Source organism: Lichenostomus cassidix, chromosome 1 (assembly GCF_008360975.1).
Source record: "Lichenostomus cassidix isolate B80296 chromosome 1, HeHo_3.0, whole genome shotgun sequence".
Classification (NCBI taxonomy): Eukaryota; Metazoa; Chordata; class Aves; order Passeriformes; family Meliphagidae; genus Lichenostomus; species Lichenostomus cassidix.
In genome coordinates, this window is record NC_139479.1 from 25,235,062 (window position 1) to 25,251,288 (window position 16,227).

Here is a 16,227-nt window from a genome sequence, read left to right on the forward strand (position 1 = left end):
CTTTGCTTTGAAGCATGGTGAACAGAGCTGAACAGCTATTACCCATTATAAGAGATCTGTCATTGTCATGAGGGTGTTGGTGCCTAAGGGATTTGCCCAGAGAAGGGTGTTAAATGCAGGAGCACTGCACAGTTGCAGTACTGTTGGTGATGGGTTATTTTGCTGTTTTCGTCTGTTTTCATTCTTCTGTGAGCTTTTTTCAAAGGAGAAAGCATGCTTCTTAGCTGAAGTCTAACCTGTTAAAGGCTTGATTTTTAAAATTTATTTGCTTCTCTTGTTGAACAGCAACAGTGTTGGCTTTGAATTTCACCCATGTAGATATATATTTATAGCAGTCCTCCTGCTGGACTTCAGAAATAGTCACATCAGCCCTGAACACTTGAAAATTCTGTGTTCCCATTCCAAAGGAAATTAAAAATTGTTTGCTGTTGTCCATCATATCTTTGCTACAGTATTGGATATAAACAAAATCTAATGCATTTCAGCTGTCTGTTCTTAAAAAAAAAAGCCAAATATACCAGATACATATATTGCATCAAATTAGTGAGGTCCTATTGATGGACAAAGATTTCTTTTGAATGGCTCAAGGGTGACTGGAGACTTCCATTTGTTTGGTTTTCCTAACAGTCAGAGTTGTCTTTTGGTGGTTATGAAGCATCTGAATGTTATTTAGGCTATCCAGATTGTACCTGATGTACCTGATAGCTGTGGCAGTTTCAATCATGGAATGACAGAATGGTTTGGATTGGAAGGGACCTCAAAGATCATCCAACCCCTCTGCCATGGGCAGGGACACTTTCCACTAGACCAGGTGGCTCAAAGGCTCATCCAACCTGGCCTTGAATACTTTCAGGGATAGAAAATGCCCAGCTCCTCTGAGTAACCTCTTCTAGTGCCTCACCACCTCCTAGGAAAAAGAATTTCTTCCTAATGTCCCATCTGAACCTATCTCCTTTCAATTCGAAGCCATTCCCCCTTGTCCTATCACTCCCTGCCCTTGTAAAAAGCCCCTCTTCAGCACGTTCTTTTTTTTGTTGCTAGAGCTTATTGCTGTGTGTGAGGATAGGAGTCTCATGTTATTTGAGAAGAGACTTCTGGCTGTCGGGTTATGTGTCATTGTTTCTGCAGCGTCCTTCTGCCACCTTTCCTGATTTTTCTCTAATTGTCCTGAGGGAGTTGAGTCTCTTGATTTGTGAAATCAGAAATGCCAACATAGGATGCTGTTGCTGGAGCACTGCCCAACAGGAATATCCTGGCTGAAGCATCTGCCCATCACTAATACCCTGGCAACTGTAGGAAGTATTTTTGTAAGCACTGCACATCTGTTAGACAGAAATTCTTACTAGCATGTATATTTTATTATTAGTCCTTGTTACCTTCACACACAGTTGTTGGTTTGTACTAGTGGGTGTTGGAAGTATGTTTTAAAACAAAACTAACAAAAAATATTTTTTGTTTCAGGATGAAATTATTGTGGAAAATCTCTCTCTATTCTGAAAAATGTCTAGTCTTCATTTTTCCTTTGTTGTTGTTATGGATACCTTTTTTTTTTCACTGGGACAGAAAATGAGCAATGATGAGCTGAATCTGTATTTCATACTGATACTTAAAGCTTGCTGTAGTCAAGACTCTGGAGCTGAGGTTAACCTATTTTTGCAGACACAGTGGAAGGTCAGTGACTGCACTGCTCGCCCAGGGTGGCTGCTGCAGCACATGCAGTGCAGTGGGACTGAGCAAAACCAGAGGCCTGGACTAAAAGATGGCCCTTCTTTTCCAGAGATGTGACAGAGATTGTGGCAAGAACATGCCCTGGAATGCATGCTTTGCTATTGTTTTATTCTACTTGATACTTTATGCTACTTGCTACTACTGCAATGGGCAGGCAGCCCAGGAAGTTGTCCTTAGCCAGTGCAAGACTTGCAGAATCTGTGGCTTAAGAGACATTGCAAACATTATTCTTTTTATTTTTCTCCTGATTTGGCTGAACTTATTCGCTTAGGAAAAATGTGGGCTGCTGGGAAAGTGAGACTGAGAGGTGGAGCTCTAGTAGAAGCTCCAAGAGCCAAGTTGCATGTTAAGTGTGAAGCATTGATAGCAAATTGCTGTGTTAGAGAGGCAGTAGAATTTGAAATTTCTTACAAGAACAATATTGAAGTTAGTAGTTGCAAATTGTTCACTGATATTACATTGTTGTTTGGGGATGCAAAATTTTTTAAACTTTATGCCCTGTCAGCTGCAGTGATTCTTCTAAATTTGTATTAGAATGTCCTGTTTTCAGTTAAACATGGTATTCAGAGTATACAGAGACATGCAAGACCATGCTGAACCTTTTAGCTCCTGGACTGGGCAGTTGGGTAGTCTCGTGGATAAGTGTGCAATGAGGAGCAGTCATGTTGCTTGGTAAAGCAACTTTGTATTGTCCCAGCTGAAGTTGGGTGAGTGACAAAAGCCAGACAAATTGATCATCTTTTCCTTTCCATGCAGTCAAAAATTATTCTCTTTTTTTCTTTTTTTTTTCCTACTTCTCTCCTAATGTTATCATACCCGAACAAGCAATGTTCAATCCACAGTTTTAGGAACAAGGCTTTTTACTAATCAACGTATTCTAGGGTTTCACACTGCCCTCTTCATAGTTCCACTGTGTTTTCTTAAAACAATGAAGCCTATATCATTACATTGTATTAGTCTCTTCTTGTCCTGTCATCATTGTCATCCTTGAGGGAAAGGCTGAAGTGTGAACTCACCCATTTAGACAGACAGAAAACTGCACTCAGCATCGTTAAAAGTTTTCCCACAGCCATCCATCGACCTCATATTGAAGGTCCAGAGAAAATAAACCTCCTTAACTTGGTGTGTAGGGAATAACATAGCTGTGGGCCACTGCTCTTGGGAAAGCAGTTGGGATGGAGGTGGTAGTGAGGAATTTTTATCCAGTTACAAAACCTTGCAGCCCTTTCTAAATGTGACAAGAGATGGGTTTTATTCAACTTCCTGGAGAAGAAATTTGCTTTGTGATTTACCACTGCTAATTAAGGATGCATTGTATTCAGATTTCATGCCTTTTGTTTTGAACTGCATTGTCCAGAGCACTGCTTTTCTTCACTGTTCATAAATCAAAATGCAGTCTTCACTGGAACAGAGGCTTAGCCCATTAATTACATCCAAACCATTCTGAAGATTAGGGTCAGCACTGCTGACTGGCAGGAAGAAACCAGAAGCCAGTGGAGACACCAGAGTGCTTAGGCTGGACTCGTTGATCTTGGAGGTCTTTTCCAACCTAGTTGAGTCTGTGAATTTGTAATTCCAACCTAAACCTTGCAGGACTCAGGCAGTCCTATTTTTGTGTCATCTGGAGTCTCGTCATTCATTTGACATCCAAGGTGAGAAACACTGAAGTGCAGTAATCCAACTTTGAGTTCTCTGGCCTTGTATGTAGAGATGTTGAGTTTCATAGTGAGTTGTTGATATAGAAAAGATTTGTTTAGTAAGTGGTGCCCCATGAAAGGCACTATTTTGTATTATGGATAGGTATTTCCCATTAGCCCAGTTTCTAGCTAGCTCTTTGCATCATGTCCTGAAAAACTATAATGACACAACACTTCGTGTGGTTAAGTTTGAAAATACTGCTCTTCTATCAACCCCTTGTCATATTTCTTATTTTGCTTGGATTCAAGACAAGAACTTGGCAGTATGATAAATCTAGAACAGTATTTGTATTAATTTTGTAGTGTAGCTATTGTTATGAATGAGTCCATTAAATGATACATGAGTAAGTTTTTTTGAGATCAGTATGGTTTTGTCCTATTGCTTTGGATGTTTTTAGACTGCTACACATGCAGGCACTTTTGCAGTTATCCTTGGGCCATTTTCCTTTACAATGTATGTTTTTTTGTCTTTAATATGTAAAAACAGAGAAGTGAGTCACTTAAACTCAGAAAGCAGAATCATAATGTCACAAGCATTAAACACAGATCTAATGCAAAACAGTTCTATGTTTTTAAAACTAGATTTCAAGCTGCTCTTTTTATTAATTGATTTAGTTCAAGGTTCTTTCATGACAAGAATTCTGTGTAAGACAGTTCTTCATTCTAGCCAGGAATAAACAGTCTTTAAAAAAGTAGGTAAGCAAGTACTTATTAGCTCCTTTATATACAGAAGTATTTTGGAAAGAAGTGCTGTGTGGCTCATGGCATGCTAGTGAGTGCAGAAGGGAAAACATCACCACAGAGTTTGGTAATGTGGGTATATTGAAGCTGTTCATACAATGAAAATTAGTGTTCCAAACGTTTTAAGATGGAGCTACTAAAACGGAGTCAAGCATTAGCTCTTGGATGGCTCACGTGGTTATGATATTTCTGCAAGTTGGCTTAACTCCAGGGTCAGTACTGGTGGTATAGACAGCCTCTCTGTCAGCAAAATACTGTAAAGAATAGTAGTAGTTAGGATTTTATGCAACTAACGTGTGGTCCAAAGGAGGCCACAAAGGGGATCAGAGGTCTGGAGCAACTCTCCTATGAGAACAGGCTGGGAGAACTGAGGCTGTTCAGAAGAGAAGGCTCTGGACCAGACCTCACTGCAGCCTTTTGGTACTTAAATGGGGCTTATAAAATAGAGGGGGAGTGACTTTACACAGTCAGATAGTGATAAGACAAGGGGGAGTTGTTTTAAACTGTATGAGGAGAGACTTACATTACATGTTAGGAAGAAATTCTGTGGTGTAAGGGTAGTAAAGCATCAGAACAGGTTGCTCAGAGAAGCTGTGGATGCCTCAACCCTGGAAGTGTTCAAGGCCAGTTTGGATGCACCACCTGGTCTAGTGGAAGGTGTTCCTGTCCCTGGTGGGGGGGTGGGTCTAGAAATAGATGATCTTTAAGATCCCTTTCAATCCAATCCATGCTGTAATACTATGATAATTTGATAATACTATGATAATTGAACACACTCAACTGTGTTCCATCTCTCTACGTATTTCCCTTTCCAGAAACCTAGGGCATGTAGTGGAAGGCTCCCCATCCCTGAGAAGCAGAGGCCTCAAAGCAGGCAGGTCATCCTGCTCCTGAGAATTTAATTGGTTTTCTTGAGAGTTTAAGGTTGTCCCTCAATTTGTCCAGCCAGAAAAGGTTCTTCCCCATGTTCTTGGTTCAGGGTACTTGTAGGACAGCAGAGATCTTCATGTATTGGAAAGCTTTGATCCCAGGGCTATGCTGTATACAAATTCCTGGTTTGGTCAGACTTAATTCAAAGCTGATAACAATGTGCACATCTACATCTTTTTCTATGTCTTTGGAATTGGCACTGGCCTGATTGAATGAGAAAGTGAAGGAGTGAGCAGATAGAAAACTAGTCGCATGACTGTCATGAAATACCAAACAAGTGCAAGTGAGATGAATAAATATATGGGCTGGGCTCTCCTAACTTTTGTGGAGAATGTGAAAAACATGACCTCTGGTCTCTTTTGCAGGGGCATTAAACCAGGTAAACTCAATATTTGAGACAAGATGTTCCAGGAACTGCTAATATTAATTTATCTAGTAAAGAAAGACACTTTTGGGGAAAAAAAAAATCCAGTTTTCGAGCATACAAACCCTTCATCAAGTCTCATTAAGGTTCATTGACATCAGTGAAACAGTCCTTGAAAGCACTTTATTTGACAGCACTGCTAAACATAACATGAATATTTTTTGGTGCTTAACATTTAGCAAAGCGTTATTGAGAAGTCATTGTTTGTTGTCTGGTTAGCATACAATGGCTTCAAACAAATGTGCTGCTGGACTGGGACAGAGAATTTTTGTTTTGTTCCAGTATTCAGGGTGAAACTGACTGGTCAATGAAGTTCACAGGCAGTATCTAAGGAGTATCTCTTACATCATAGTATTGTTTCTGCAAGTCACCAGGGCTTTAGGAAAAAAAATCTAAGGAAAAATAGTAGTATTTTGGCAGTGCAGATACAGCCTTTGATAAACTGTAAAAGCTGGCACAAGACCAACATTGTTTACTGTAGCACTACTTCCCTTTCTTGTTTCACAAAAATCAATTTGCAGATTTGACTTCTAGCCACAGCAATGGTAGGAGGCATCATTTATTAAGACATCGGGTTTTTTGAAGAAAAAAAACAAAACCAGATGGAGACAGACTAGTGGAGGCAAGATGATACTGTAGACAGAGTAATCTAGAATTTAAGCTTTTTTCAGAGGCAAGGGAAATTTCTGACAGGCCTTAAATGGGAATTCAAGTGATAAAAGACTGTATTGACTTCAACAGCATCATTTTGGGTTGACACACTGAGATGGAAAATAATTGTAATGCATTTTCTCTGTTTTCATTTAATTGAACACCATACTTAATTTCCTCATGCAATTAAACTCTATTTCATAAGAGGTAATACACAGTCCAGGAAAACTTATTATTACATTACATTTGGGTACTGCTGTTTGCTTCAGTAATAGCCTAAATGTCACAAAATCAGAGATTGGGTTGGGCGGGATGTTGAAAGACCATCTAGCCCAACCTTTTGTGGGGAAAGGGATCCTCAAGGAGGTTATGTAGACCCTGCCCAGTGCATTTCCCAGCACTCCAAGTAAGGCTGAATGGGTTGCAAATATTCACTGCCACAGACAGTATGTCAGGGCATCATGTATTGGGGTGGATATCTCAAAAGGAGGCACCTTACTTTTTTCAAAATGTGTTATCTGAAAGGTATTTCCTATTAGAGCTTTTTATTCTGAAATATTTGCATTGCCACTGAATAAACTTCACATTTTGGAAGCTGCAGGTAAAAAGTATCAGGTCAGTTAGACTAAAGACTTCTGTTATAGGCACAAAATAAATTGACATGTCTAGGGAATGGGAGAAGTAAATATGGCTGTCATCCTAAAAAGATTATTCAGAAGATTTAATTGAAGAATTTTTTTTTCTGTTGTTGTAATGTCTCTTAAATAAATTAGTGGTTTTCCTTAGTATGGCAACTCAGAAAAAATAGTAAGAAAAGTATCATCTTTTCTTTTTCTTCTAAATACAGTCAGAAATTTTCTACTAAAAGTTTTTCCTCTGGTAACTATGGATGAGTAACTTCACAGGCTGCACTAGTTCTAGTGAACAGTGTACTTTTTGAGTGAACTTCACAGGGCTAGGATGAGGAGCTGGTGAGGACACTCAGAATTACCTGGATTCTGTTCCCAGCCATCAGACTCCTTTGGGACTGAAGCACTGTACTTTCTAGGAAATTTAGACATCACTGAAGTGGAGGCAGATTAAGAAGCTCAAGCCTTTAAGCGTCCTCAGTCAAACTGAGATCTTGGTTATATACTGAATATCTGGAGAACCACAATGAATCTGTGAAGTTTTCTAGAAAAGTGTTAAACTACTTTTCCCTTTAAAAGTTTTTCATTACTAATGCTAAGTACCTGGAACCCTTGGAAACCTCAAAATGATTATTAAATCACCCTTCAACCTTCCAGATACTAACAGTTCCACTAGGCTTGGAACAGAGCATAGCATGACAGCTCTTTTAGTCAGTGGGGCTTTTTTGCTGGCTTTTTCTTCTTCCCTCCAGTAAATCAGTTTGCTAGAAAAGTGAAATAATTTCCAACAGTATAATGAAGAAAATTGCATACTTAATCATTATAATGATCATTTCTTTAGTGAATTTCACTGCCTTCCTACAGTGGAAATACTGAATAGAGGAGAATGTTTCCGACAGTGGCTAAATGCCAAATATGCAAATCTCTGCCACAGCAGAGTTTGATTTTTAATAATTTAAGGCTATTTTTTGTTGTTGTTATTGTTGTTTCTCCTCTCTTCTTTTTTCCCTCTATCATTTGTAGAACTGGGAAAGATCCATTGGATTGCTAGTTGGAAGTTGATAAGAAAAAACAGAACTGAGAATTTTTATACTTGATTTTTATTTTTGTCAGCCAAATTGAAGCTTATTTCTAAGTAACTGCCTGAGAAATTCATTTTCTGTGGCAATAAGTTGTGTAGGCAACTGGCAAGGTAGTATATGCACAAATTTGTTATGTTTTCGCACAATAATGGAAATTTCTCTTGGCACCTTCTGTTAAAGAGAAGATGAAGTAACCATGAAGGTAGTTCTGGTAAAAATACTAAGCCACTGCTTTTTGTTCATTAGCCTCCTTGGGTAGGTTGTAATCTTAGCTGAAGAGCAGTACAAGCCAGACCAGAAAAAAAATTTATTCCAAGAGAATAGATCCCTGTTTCCTAAGACAAGTAAAAGTCTTTTGAATGAAGCTCTTTGTACTGGGCATGCAACAATATGATTGGTCACCCCATTATGGGAGGCCTTTGATACAGTTAGTTTGTGGTTTATCAGGGGCTTCTCCTTGTTCAAAAATATTTTCTGGAGCTGAGACACAGAAAATAACTGGCTAAACTTGCTTTGCAGGCATCTTTCCCAGGGAACCTGCAATTAGTCCTCGTTCTGCGCCCAACAGGATTTTTTCATCGAGCTCTCTCAGATATTGCTTTCAGAATCAACAAAGATGAGCTTAGAATGAAAGTACCTGTAAGTAATCCTCTGTTTTCACTTTACTACCAGGAATCTGAGGAATCTGTAAAAAATACTTAGGGTAGCCAGTGCGGACCAAAGAAACCCCAACAAAAAGCAATGCTTAGAGGCAGTTCTAGCAATTTTATCCAATTCACAATGGTTTATTCTTGAAAGAGTATGTGAATTTTAGAGCAGATGCATTTCCCATGGAAAATGTAATTTGAACAAACATACAATGGATGCCTGTTTTTATATCACCAGTAAACCCACAAATTGTGGTTTTATTTTCAAATGTACAGCATTTATATTTTAAAATAAAATTTGAATCTATATGAGCTAATGATGTAAAAGTTATTGTACTTATCAGATGTAAATTTCAAGGGTGAAAAGTGGTCTTTAAGAAAATTTTCCCCCATCTTTCATTTATTTTGGGAAACCAGTGCTTACATGACAAATCCATATAGACACTATTGTTGTCTCCTGCAGACCCAGGATAACAAGGAAAAATGAACAAGAAATGAATGTTGCTTTTAGAAAATAGCCAAGTATGGTTTATCAAAATAAAAAAATCTGGTAGTGTTATGCTGTATAATTCATAAACTTTTTTTTTTTTAATATGCCTGGTGCTCATGCTCATATTCAGTCATTTACATTTACATCATCTTCAGCTGAAGAAAGAACTGATAAGTTTGTTTTTTCTATACCCACAGGAAACAGTTCCATCTCTCACTTCTATATTAAAGTGCATTTTCTCTGTCAGTGTCTGAAGGATGGGGCTTAGAATCCTTAACAAGGGACTTGTCACCACTGATCACGTTCACTTTTTTCTGTCCTGCTGCAGATCATAATGCTGGGCTCAGTAGCAGAACTGCAGGGTTACATTGATAAGACACAATTAACAGAAGATCTTGGTGGCACCCTGGATTACTGCCACAACAGATGGCTGTCCCGTCGCACTGTAAGTCGTAGGTTTTGTTTTAACTTTTCAGCTTAATGAACACTTCTGTTTCATACCCTGTCATTTATAAAACAGATTCCAAGTGATGCAAGTTGACTTGCTCAGTGTGAGAAGATGTTCCCAATGGTACTTAGTCATCTCAGAGAAATAATATGAGTAATAACTTGGGAGGGGTTTTCTGAACACTTGGAGCAAAGGAACTACAGTGTGTTATTGTGTTGAGGTTTATTGGTTTTGCTACAAGAAAGAAAAAGCTCATCTTGTAAAATAACTCCAGATTATAAAAATATGAAGAAGATACACCTGATACAAGCCTGATACAAGAAAAATATACAATTAAGGAATTAATGGTGACGGTATCTGTTGCTTGCAAAATTATACTTTGGCCGTTTTTCAGTCTTGTAATTCATTTGTTTGGGTTTGTTTTGAGAGTTATATTTTGTGTGCATGAGTTTGTTTGTACATATGTGTGTGATGAACACAAAACATTTTTAATGCTTTTTGTTCCAAAAGGCTATAGAAGGTTTCGCCCAAAAGGTTAAGCAAACAGCTCAGATTCTTCAGTCCTTTGGGACTGAGCTGGCTGAAACAGAACTACCAAATGATGTGCAATCAACCAGCTCCCTTCTTGCAACACACACAGAAAAGAAGGACAAAATGAAGGTATGTAATTTTTGTAAAGATGCTGTCTTTTAGCTAAACTGTATTTTAATCTATAGCTAGTGATATTAATGGAAAATATGGACAATGCTAATAGACAGTAATAATGTGAACCATCAATATCTTCTTGAACTTGGGTTTTTTGATGTTAAAAATCCTTTTTCACTGAAAAATGACATTTCTTGAAACTAAGTTTATGTATGTACAAATGCATAATGACTTGAATGTGAAACAGTAATTTCTTTGTAAGTGGTGGTGTGTTTAATTTGTAGTTTTGTTTGCAACAGGAAATTTGATTGTATTTGCATGCATGTTAAAATATATGGCCTTTTGAAGCATGAACAAATGTTCTTTCAAATAGGCTTAAATGAAAGCTATTTGGTGGTTTCATAACTGTGCATGTAAAATTTTTGAGATATTTGTAGCCTAAAGCGACACTAGAAGGCTGTCTACCATGAAAATTCAACTCAGTTACACTGGGATCCTAAGATGGTAAACATGGAAAAAGCTGACATTTATCATTTACTGTCTGTTGTCAGCCACTGCTTTTAATGAAACTGTGCTTGCTCGAATGCTGCTAAAATCCTTCTTCCAGCTCAGTGCCTTGTGAATTTTGCTTAAAAAAACAACAACACACCACTACAGCATGTGGGGGTTTTGTTTTGTTTTGTTTTGTTTTGTTTTGTTTTGTAGGAGGATATCAGGGTAGCAGTAGAACAGGGAGATGATATCCTTGGAAGTATTACAAAACCAGTTACTGAGAATCCTGAGTACAAACTGAATCAAGATCAGCTAGACAATCAAACAACGGTAGAAAGGTGAGAGGTGTGAAATACCAAATATGCTGCTTTTCTGCTTTTTTCACCCCTCCCCAGCTCCTTTATTTAATTCCATATATGTGCTTTGCAAACAAGCAAATGTTGCAATGTGAACATTATAAAATATTTCAGAAGCAACTCCCCTGTTGTCAGATCTGTCCTGAACAAAGTAACCCCCTAATGTTCACTGTGGGGTCACTTGGCTATAGGGAAATGGGGTTGGAATTCTGATACCAAAAACACAACACTGGTCTTTTTTTTTTTTTTTTTCATTTTTGTCACATTTAGACTGTATAGTTGAGCATCTTTTCTTTGTTTTAAAGAACATCAATGCTTTGTTTAGAAACTAACGTGCAATCCAAGGAAATCTTTCTGCCATACAGAAGGCAAGAGGGGAAGACTGAAGTGATCTATCCCTTCTTTTCAGTAGATCTGTTCCTTTTCATTAGATCCCTTTGAAGTGGGAGGGTTTTTTTCTTTTAAACCTGATAATTATCAGTGCTGTTAGTAGCCTTTAAAGGGCTGCTAGGGAGTTCACCAGTCTTAAAGTATCTATGCACCAATTTCCTATATGCTTCCTTGGGTATATAACAGACATTGTTTTCCTTTGCTCCCTGCCTGCCACACACACCCCCCCTGCCTTAAATAACTGCCAGGTTTGAAGACATTATATCACTGTAGCACAGATGTAAATTTTCACAAGGCTATGAAAGCATAGCTCATTTCCCCCAGGCAGCATTCTGCATTCTTTTTTTGTCTGTCATTCTGTGTTTCTGTTACACTCAGGCCGACTTCTCTTTCCAAATAACTGTCCATTCCAATCCACAAAGCTTGGCAGAAGTCACCTTTTTTTGGTTACTGTTGCTATCAGCTATCCAAGGACAATCAGGGTGGGGGTTGCTAATTTATCCATAATATTCCTATTGATACAAAATCTGATGGAAGTTGGAACAAACTCTGTGTGTGTGTGTCTGTGTCACTGCCTTTTCTCTAGATGGTTTTAGCTTCTAAATTCAGAGTTCATTTCTCTACTGCTGAAGACAAAAGTTCATTAAAATCCTGATGTGTAGCCTTCCCTGGATGTAGCCTAAATACAGCAAAGTGCATTTTAAAAAGTCCATAGGATATCATCCTGTAAAATGCAGTAGTAGAAGATAAGAAGTGAAAGTTTTAACTCATTTGCCAGAATTACAATCAAAGAAGGGTTTTTTTAATCACAGTGCAGCTGTACACTTGCTTGTGATATTTAATTGATAGCTCTGGTTGGAAGAGAAGGAGCAATGGCTTTCAGGTTTATATCTTTGCTCCAAGGAATGAAATGTAAGGGCAGCTGACTGGTCACAGCAGTACGAATTTTTACCTTAAGTTTTCCTCATAGCCTAAGGCTTGGGTTGCTCCAAGTCCTCACCCACACAGATTTACATATTTTATTTATGTATGTTAGCCCCAGCTCTCCATGTCCCCCGGCCAGAGCTGAGAAGGTGCTTAAAATAAGCACTTGCCCATTTTTTAGAACTTAACATTTGTGTTGGTTTTCATTTTTTTACATCAGTGTTATTGTAGGAAATGATACTGTGTGATACTAAAATGTGTTTCTTGTATCGAGTTTATTTGTTCTGGAAAATAATCCATCTGTTGTGGAAGATTGCATTGTCCCTTGAAGGTTGCACCCATCATTCTTAGAGAATTTTTTTAATGTGTTTTGTTTTGATTTTTTTAAGGCTACTGGCTCAATTACATGAAACAGAGACCGCCTTTGATGAGTTTTGGATTAAGCATCAGCAAAAACTAGAGCAGTGTCTGCGCCTGCGGAATTTTGAACAGAATTTCAGAGAGGTGAGGACTTCTTGGTGGCAGTCAGTATTTGGTAGTATAGAAAATCAGTGGAAAATACTTCCTGCTCTTGTTTTTACAGTTCTTGTGTGTACTTGAAAGCCTCCTCCAACCTTTTTCTCATGCTCGTCCTTACTTGACATACTGCTATCTTTACTAGTTTGAATTCTTGCCTATACAACATAACATCTTCTTTTCTGCAGTCTTAGGATGGTTTTTTTCCATGCACCCAGCAGTGTGTAAGCATTCAAAAACTGCCCTGAAACCTGTTCTGTACCACAGAAGCATAAAATGCTGCTGCAACACTTTCATCTTGCCAATAGGTCCTTTTATGGAACCAAGTCTCAACTAAACCTTCTGGCTGAAATTTTGTGAAACACTGTGGGTGGGAAGTTGCAACCACACTGTTAGAAGCTGGGTGGAGGCTGAACTACAATTTTTACAGCCAGTTTCTGATCTCATGTTGTTTAACTCATTTGCTTGATGGCACCTACAGACTCTTTATCCTGGGGTAGCTGATCTCGGAGCACAGCCCCTGTGTCTCCACAAGAACAACACTCAGAAACCCTCTTGCAAACCTTTGTCTGTCTCTAAACCAATCACTAGGGTGCCTCTCCCTCATGTTTTGCTGTTAATATTAATGTTGCTTTGTATTGTTGTCATCTGGTAAAAGCAAGATCATAAATGTTTCCTGAGCATTAGATTTCCTGTATCTGTTTCAGTACCAGGAAACAGGATTACTTCACTGCCTTCTCTTTGTATTTTTTTTTTGTATGTTTTCATTTTGAATTGGGGGGAAAGGTAGGCTGACCAAAAAAAGGTGACTACTCTCTGTTCCCCAGTTACCACATAACGTGAGTTACCTGACTGCAGATAGTGGCTATCAGCTATTTAACTGGTGGGTGTCCAGGGAGGTGGAGTTCTCTTCATTCATACATAGCTGTGTCTCATTTCAGGTCAAAGCAGCTTTGGATATTGTGTCTGAGAGACTGTCTGCTTTCACAGATGTGGGAAACAGCTGTTCACATGTGGAGCATATTTTGAAAGATCTTGCCAACTTTGAAGAAAAATCATATGTAAGAACTTTGCAAGTCTCCCTGATTTCTACTATGGCAATGCATGTGCAGAGGGGAGTGGGATTTGGTTGCTGAGTGTGCCAGTTTAAGCTGACAACAAGGCAGAATCTGTGTCTCAAGTAACGTGCAGAAGGATTTTGGAATAATGTCTTTAACCATTGGAGCAGAGTAATTATTGGATATCACTCAACAAAGAGCAGTGACCAGTCACAAAATGTGATTCCTTTGTGGGAGAATTGCATGAAATGTCTGCAAAACCAAGTTTTGCATTTACTGATCAAGGGGCCACTTCCATTCCTGTGAAAGCCACATTTTTCCATAAACCTTAGAAATAAGAAAGCTGTGTATTGAATGTACAATAAAGATGGCCAACAGAAGCATACACTGGACAATGTAGAGAGGGAACCTTTTTCTGATCTGTGCTTCACTGTGAAATATATTACACTCTAAGTGAGCTCGTTGCTCTTAAGGCTGAGATAGGTATTTTTTTAATTTGGGTTCAATTTTAATTCGTTGCTGTACCCCAAATTGCATACCTACACACACAGACACTGCTGAATAAGGCACAGAAAGACAACAGTGGTTCCTTCACAAGGAGGCCATTGATTAAACTCAGGATTGTTTCTGAAGTACTCTGGTACATGAAAATTCTTGGGCATCTGGAAAGATGGGAAATCGATTTGTTAAGCAAGGCAGCTGTTAACTAAGGAGATATTCTTTATCAATATCTGTATTTCACTGTGTAAAAAATTTTTAATTTTTTTCATTGATCTTGATCCAAGGAAAGATGTACCTAAATCAGTGCTTGTTTTCTTAGGAAACTGTAGCAAAAGCCAGAATGTTAGCCTCAGAACGTGATGCTTTTATTCAAAGCAATCATTATGCTGTGGACTCCATTATTCCAAAATGCAGTGAACTTCACCATCTCTGTGATACCTTCACTACTGAGACAGAACGGAGGAGAAATCATCTTAACAAATCTCTGGAACTGCATGACCTACTAGAGAAGGTAAATTTTGTATGCAACAATTGTTTCTCAAAAACCTCAGTCACACAATTGTCACAATGGTAGGCAACATTATCTCAGTGTGTTGGAAGTTTTCTCTTTAAATAGCTGAATACATGAGAAGGTTGAGGTATTTTAAACTCTTAGAGTGTGCTGCTGACATTGGTGCATTCTGACCCTGTTCTTCTGTTTCCAGTCTATGAAGTGGTGTGATGAAGGAATTTACCTGCTGGCTTCACAGCCAGTAGATAAGTGTCAGTCTCAGGATGGTGCAGAATCAGCATTACAGGAGATAGAGAAATTCCTGGATACCGGCGCTGGCAATAAAATCAAGGAGCTGAATAAAATTTACAGAGAGTATGCACACATCCTCAATGAAGACCTAAAGGTACCAGAAGATGTTTAAGTGTATCTTTGTGTCCATTTGCTCATTTTAGAATTGCTCTCTAGTACTGCCACTGATAAAGCTAAATAATCAGTACTAGGAGTTATACCTAAGAACTGGAAAGCCAACACATTTCTGTGCCTGAGTTTCATAACATCTTTGGATAAGCATCAAGGGCTTCAGAGACTTTTCATAACTGCTTCAATTTTTCAGACAGTATAATTGCTTTAAAAAAAAACTTCTCCCAAGTGAGTATTTGATATATCTTTTCATGTTGCAAAAATGTGCTACTTTTCTTTCTTTTTTTTTTGAACTTGAGAATATATTCCTTTTCTTCTTGGTTGATCTCTTCCCCTAACAGAACCTTTAGACACTATTAAAAAACTTTTTTTTTCTTTAATTGAAACTTGAATCCCAGATTTCCCTATAGTATGCACACTAACTATTTTTTGAAGTGATGTTCCAATTTTTAAGTGTACTAAATCACGGTAAATTATACCTTGTTAAGAGTAAAGAGTTAGCATAATATTTCTATATGTGGTATAAAAGTAATTGCAATTTCAAATCAATAAGCTGTAGATGTCAATGTAGCTTGTTGATAAGTCTCTGACAGGAATTTAAAAATTGTAATAAATTATTTCAATTATTATTTTGATTTAAGTTAGTTTTTATTTCCATGGCAACGGTAGGAGCATGTGCAAAAGGTTTTCCAGAAGCAAGAAAGTATGGAAGAAATGTTTCAAAAGCGACAAGTAAGTCTTAAGAAACTGGCAGCTAAGCAGACACGTCCTGTTCAGCCAGTTGCACCAAGACCTGAAGCATTTGTAAAATCTCCTTGTACCTCTCCAGGTAAATAACTGTATTAGCCTTTAATTATTTTTTGGTGTTGTGCTGAGAAACTTAAAGAAACTTTCAGCCTTAATTTGTGGTTGCATAAAAATCTGTGTCAGATCTGATACAGTTCTGACTTCTGTTTGATTCTGGT

At 38.1% G+C, this 16,227-nt stretch overlaps 1 protein-coding gene across 12 annotated transcripts in view; it reads left to right on the top strand.

Moving 5' to 3' along the window:
• Positions 1-16,227, top strand: part of MCF2L (MCF.2 cell line derived transforming sequence like) — a 144,224-nt gene that overhangs the window by 105,484 nt on the left and 22,513 nt on the right. For all 12 annotated transcript variants that reach the window (XR_014850194.1, XM_085053237.1, XM_085053150.1 and 9 more), the window contains 9 exons: positions 8,402-8,521; positions 9,348-9,464; positions 9,978-10,127; positions 10,818-10,942; positions 12,664-12,778; positions 13,732-13,851; positions 14,669-14,860; positions 15,054-15,245; positions 15,932-16,091. Coding sequence is in view for 11 of the 12 variants with exons in the window: in XM_085053237.1 (XP_084909363.1) it covers positions 8,402-8,521; positions 9,348-9,464; positions 9,978-10,127; positions 10,818-10,942; positions 12,664-12,778; positions 13,732-13,851; positions 14,669-14,860; positions 15,054-15,245; positions 15,932-16,091 (1,291 nt within the window). In the remaining variant the exon portion in view is untranslated. The remainder of the gene's footprint in view (positions 1-8,401; positions 8,522-9,347; positions 9,465-9,977; positions 10,128-10,817; positions 10,943-12,663; positions 12,779-13,731; positions 13,852-14,668; positions 14,861-15,053; positions 15,246-15,931; positions 16,092-16,227) is intronic.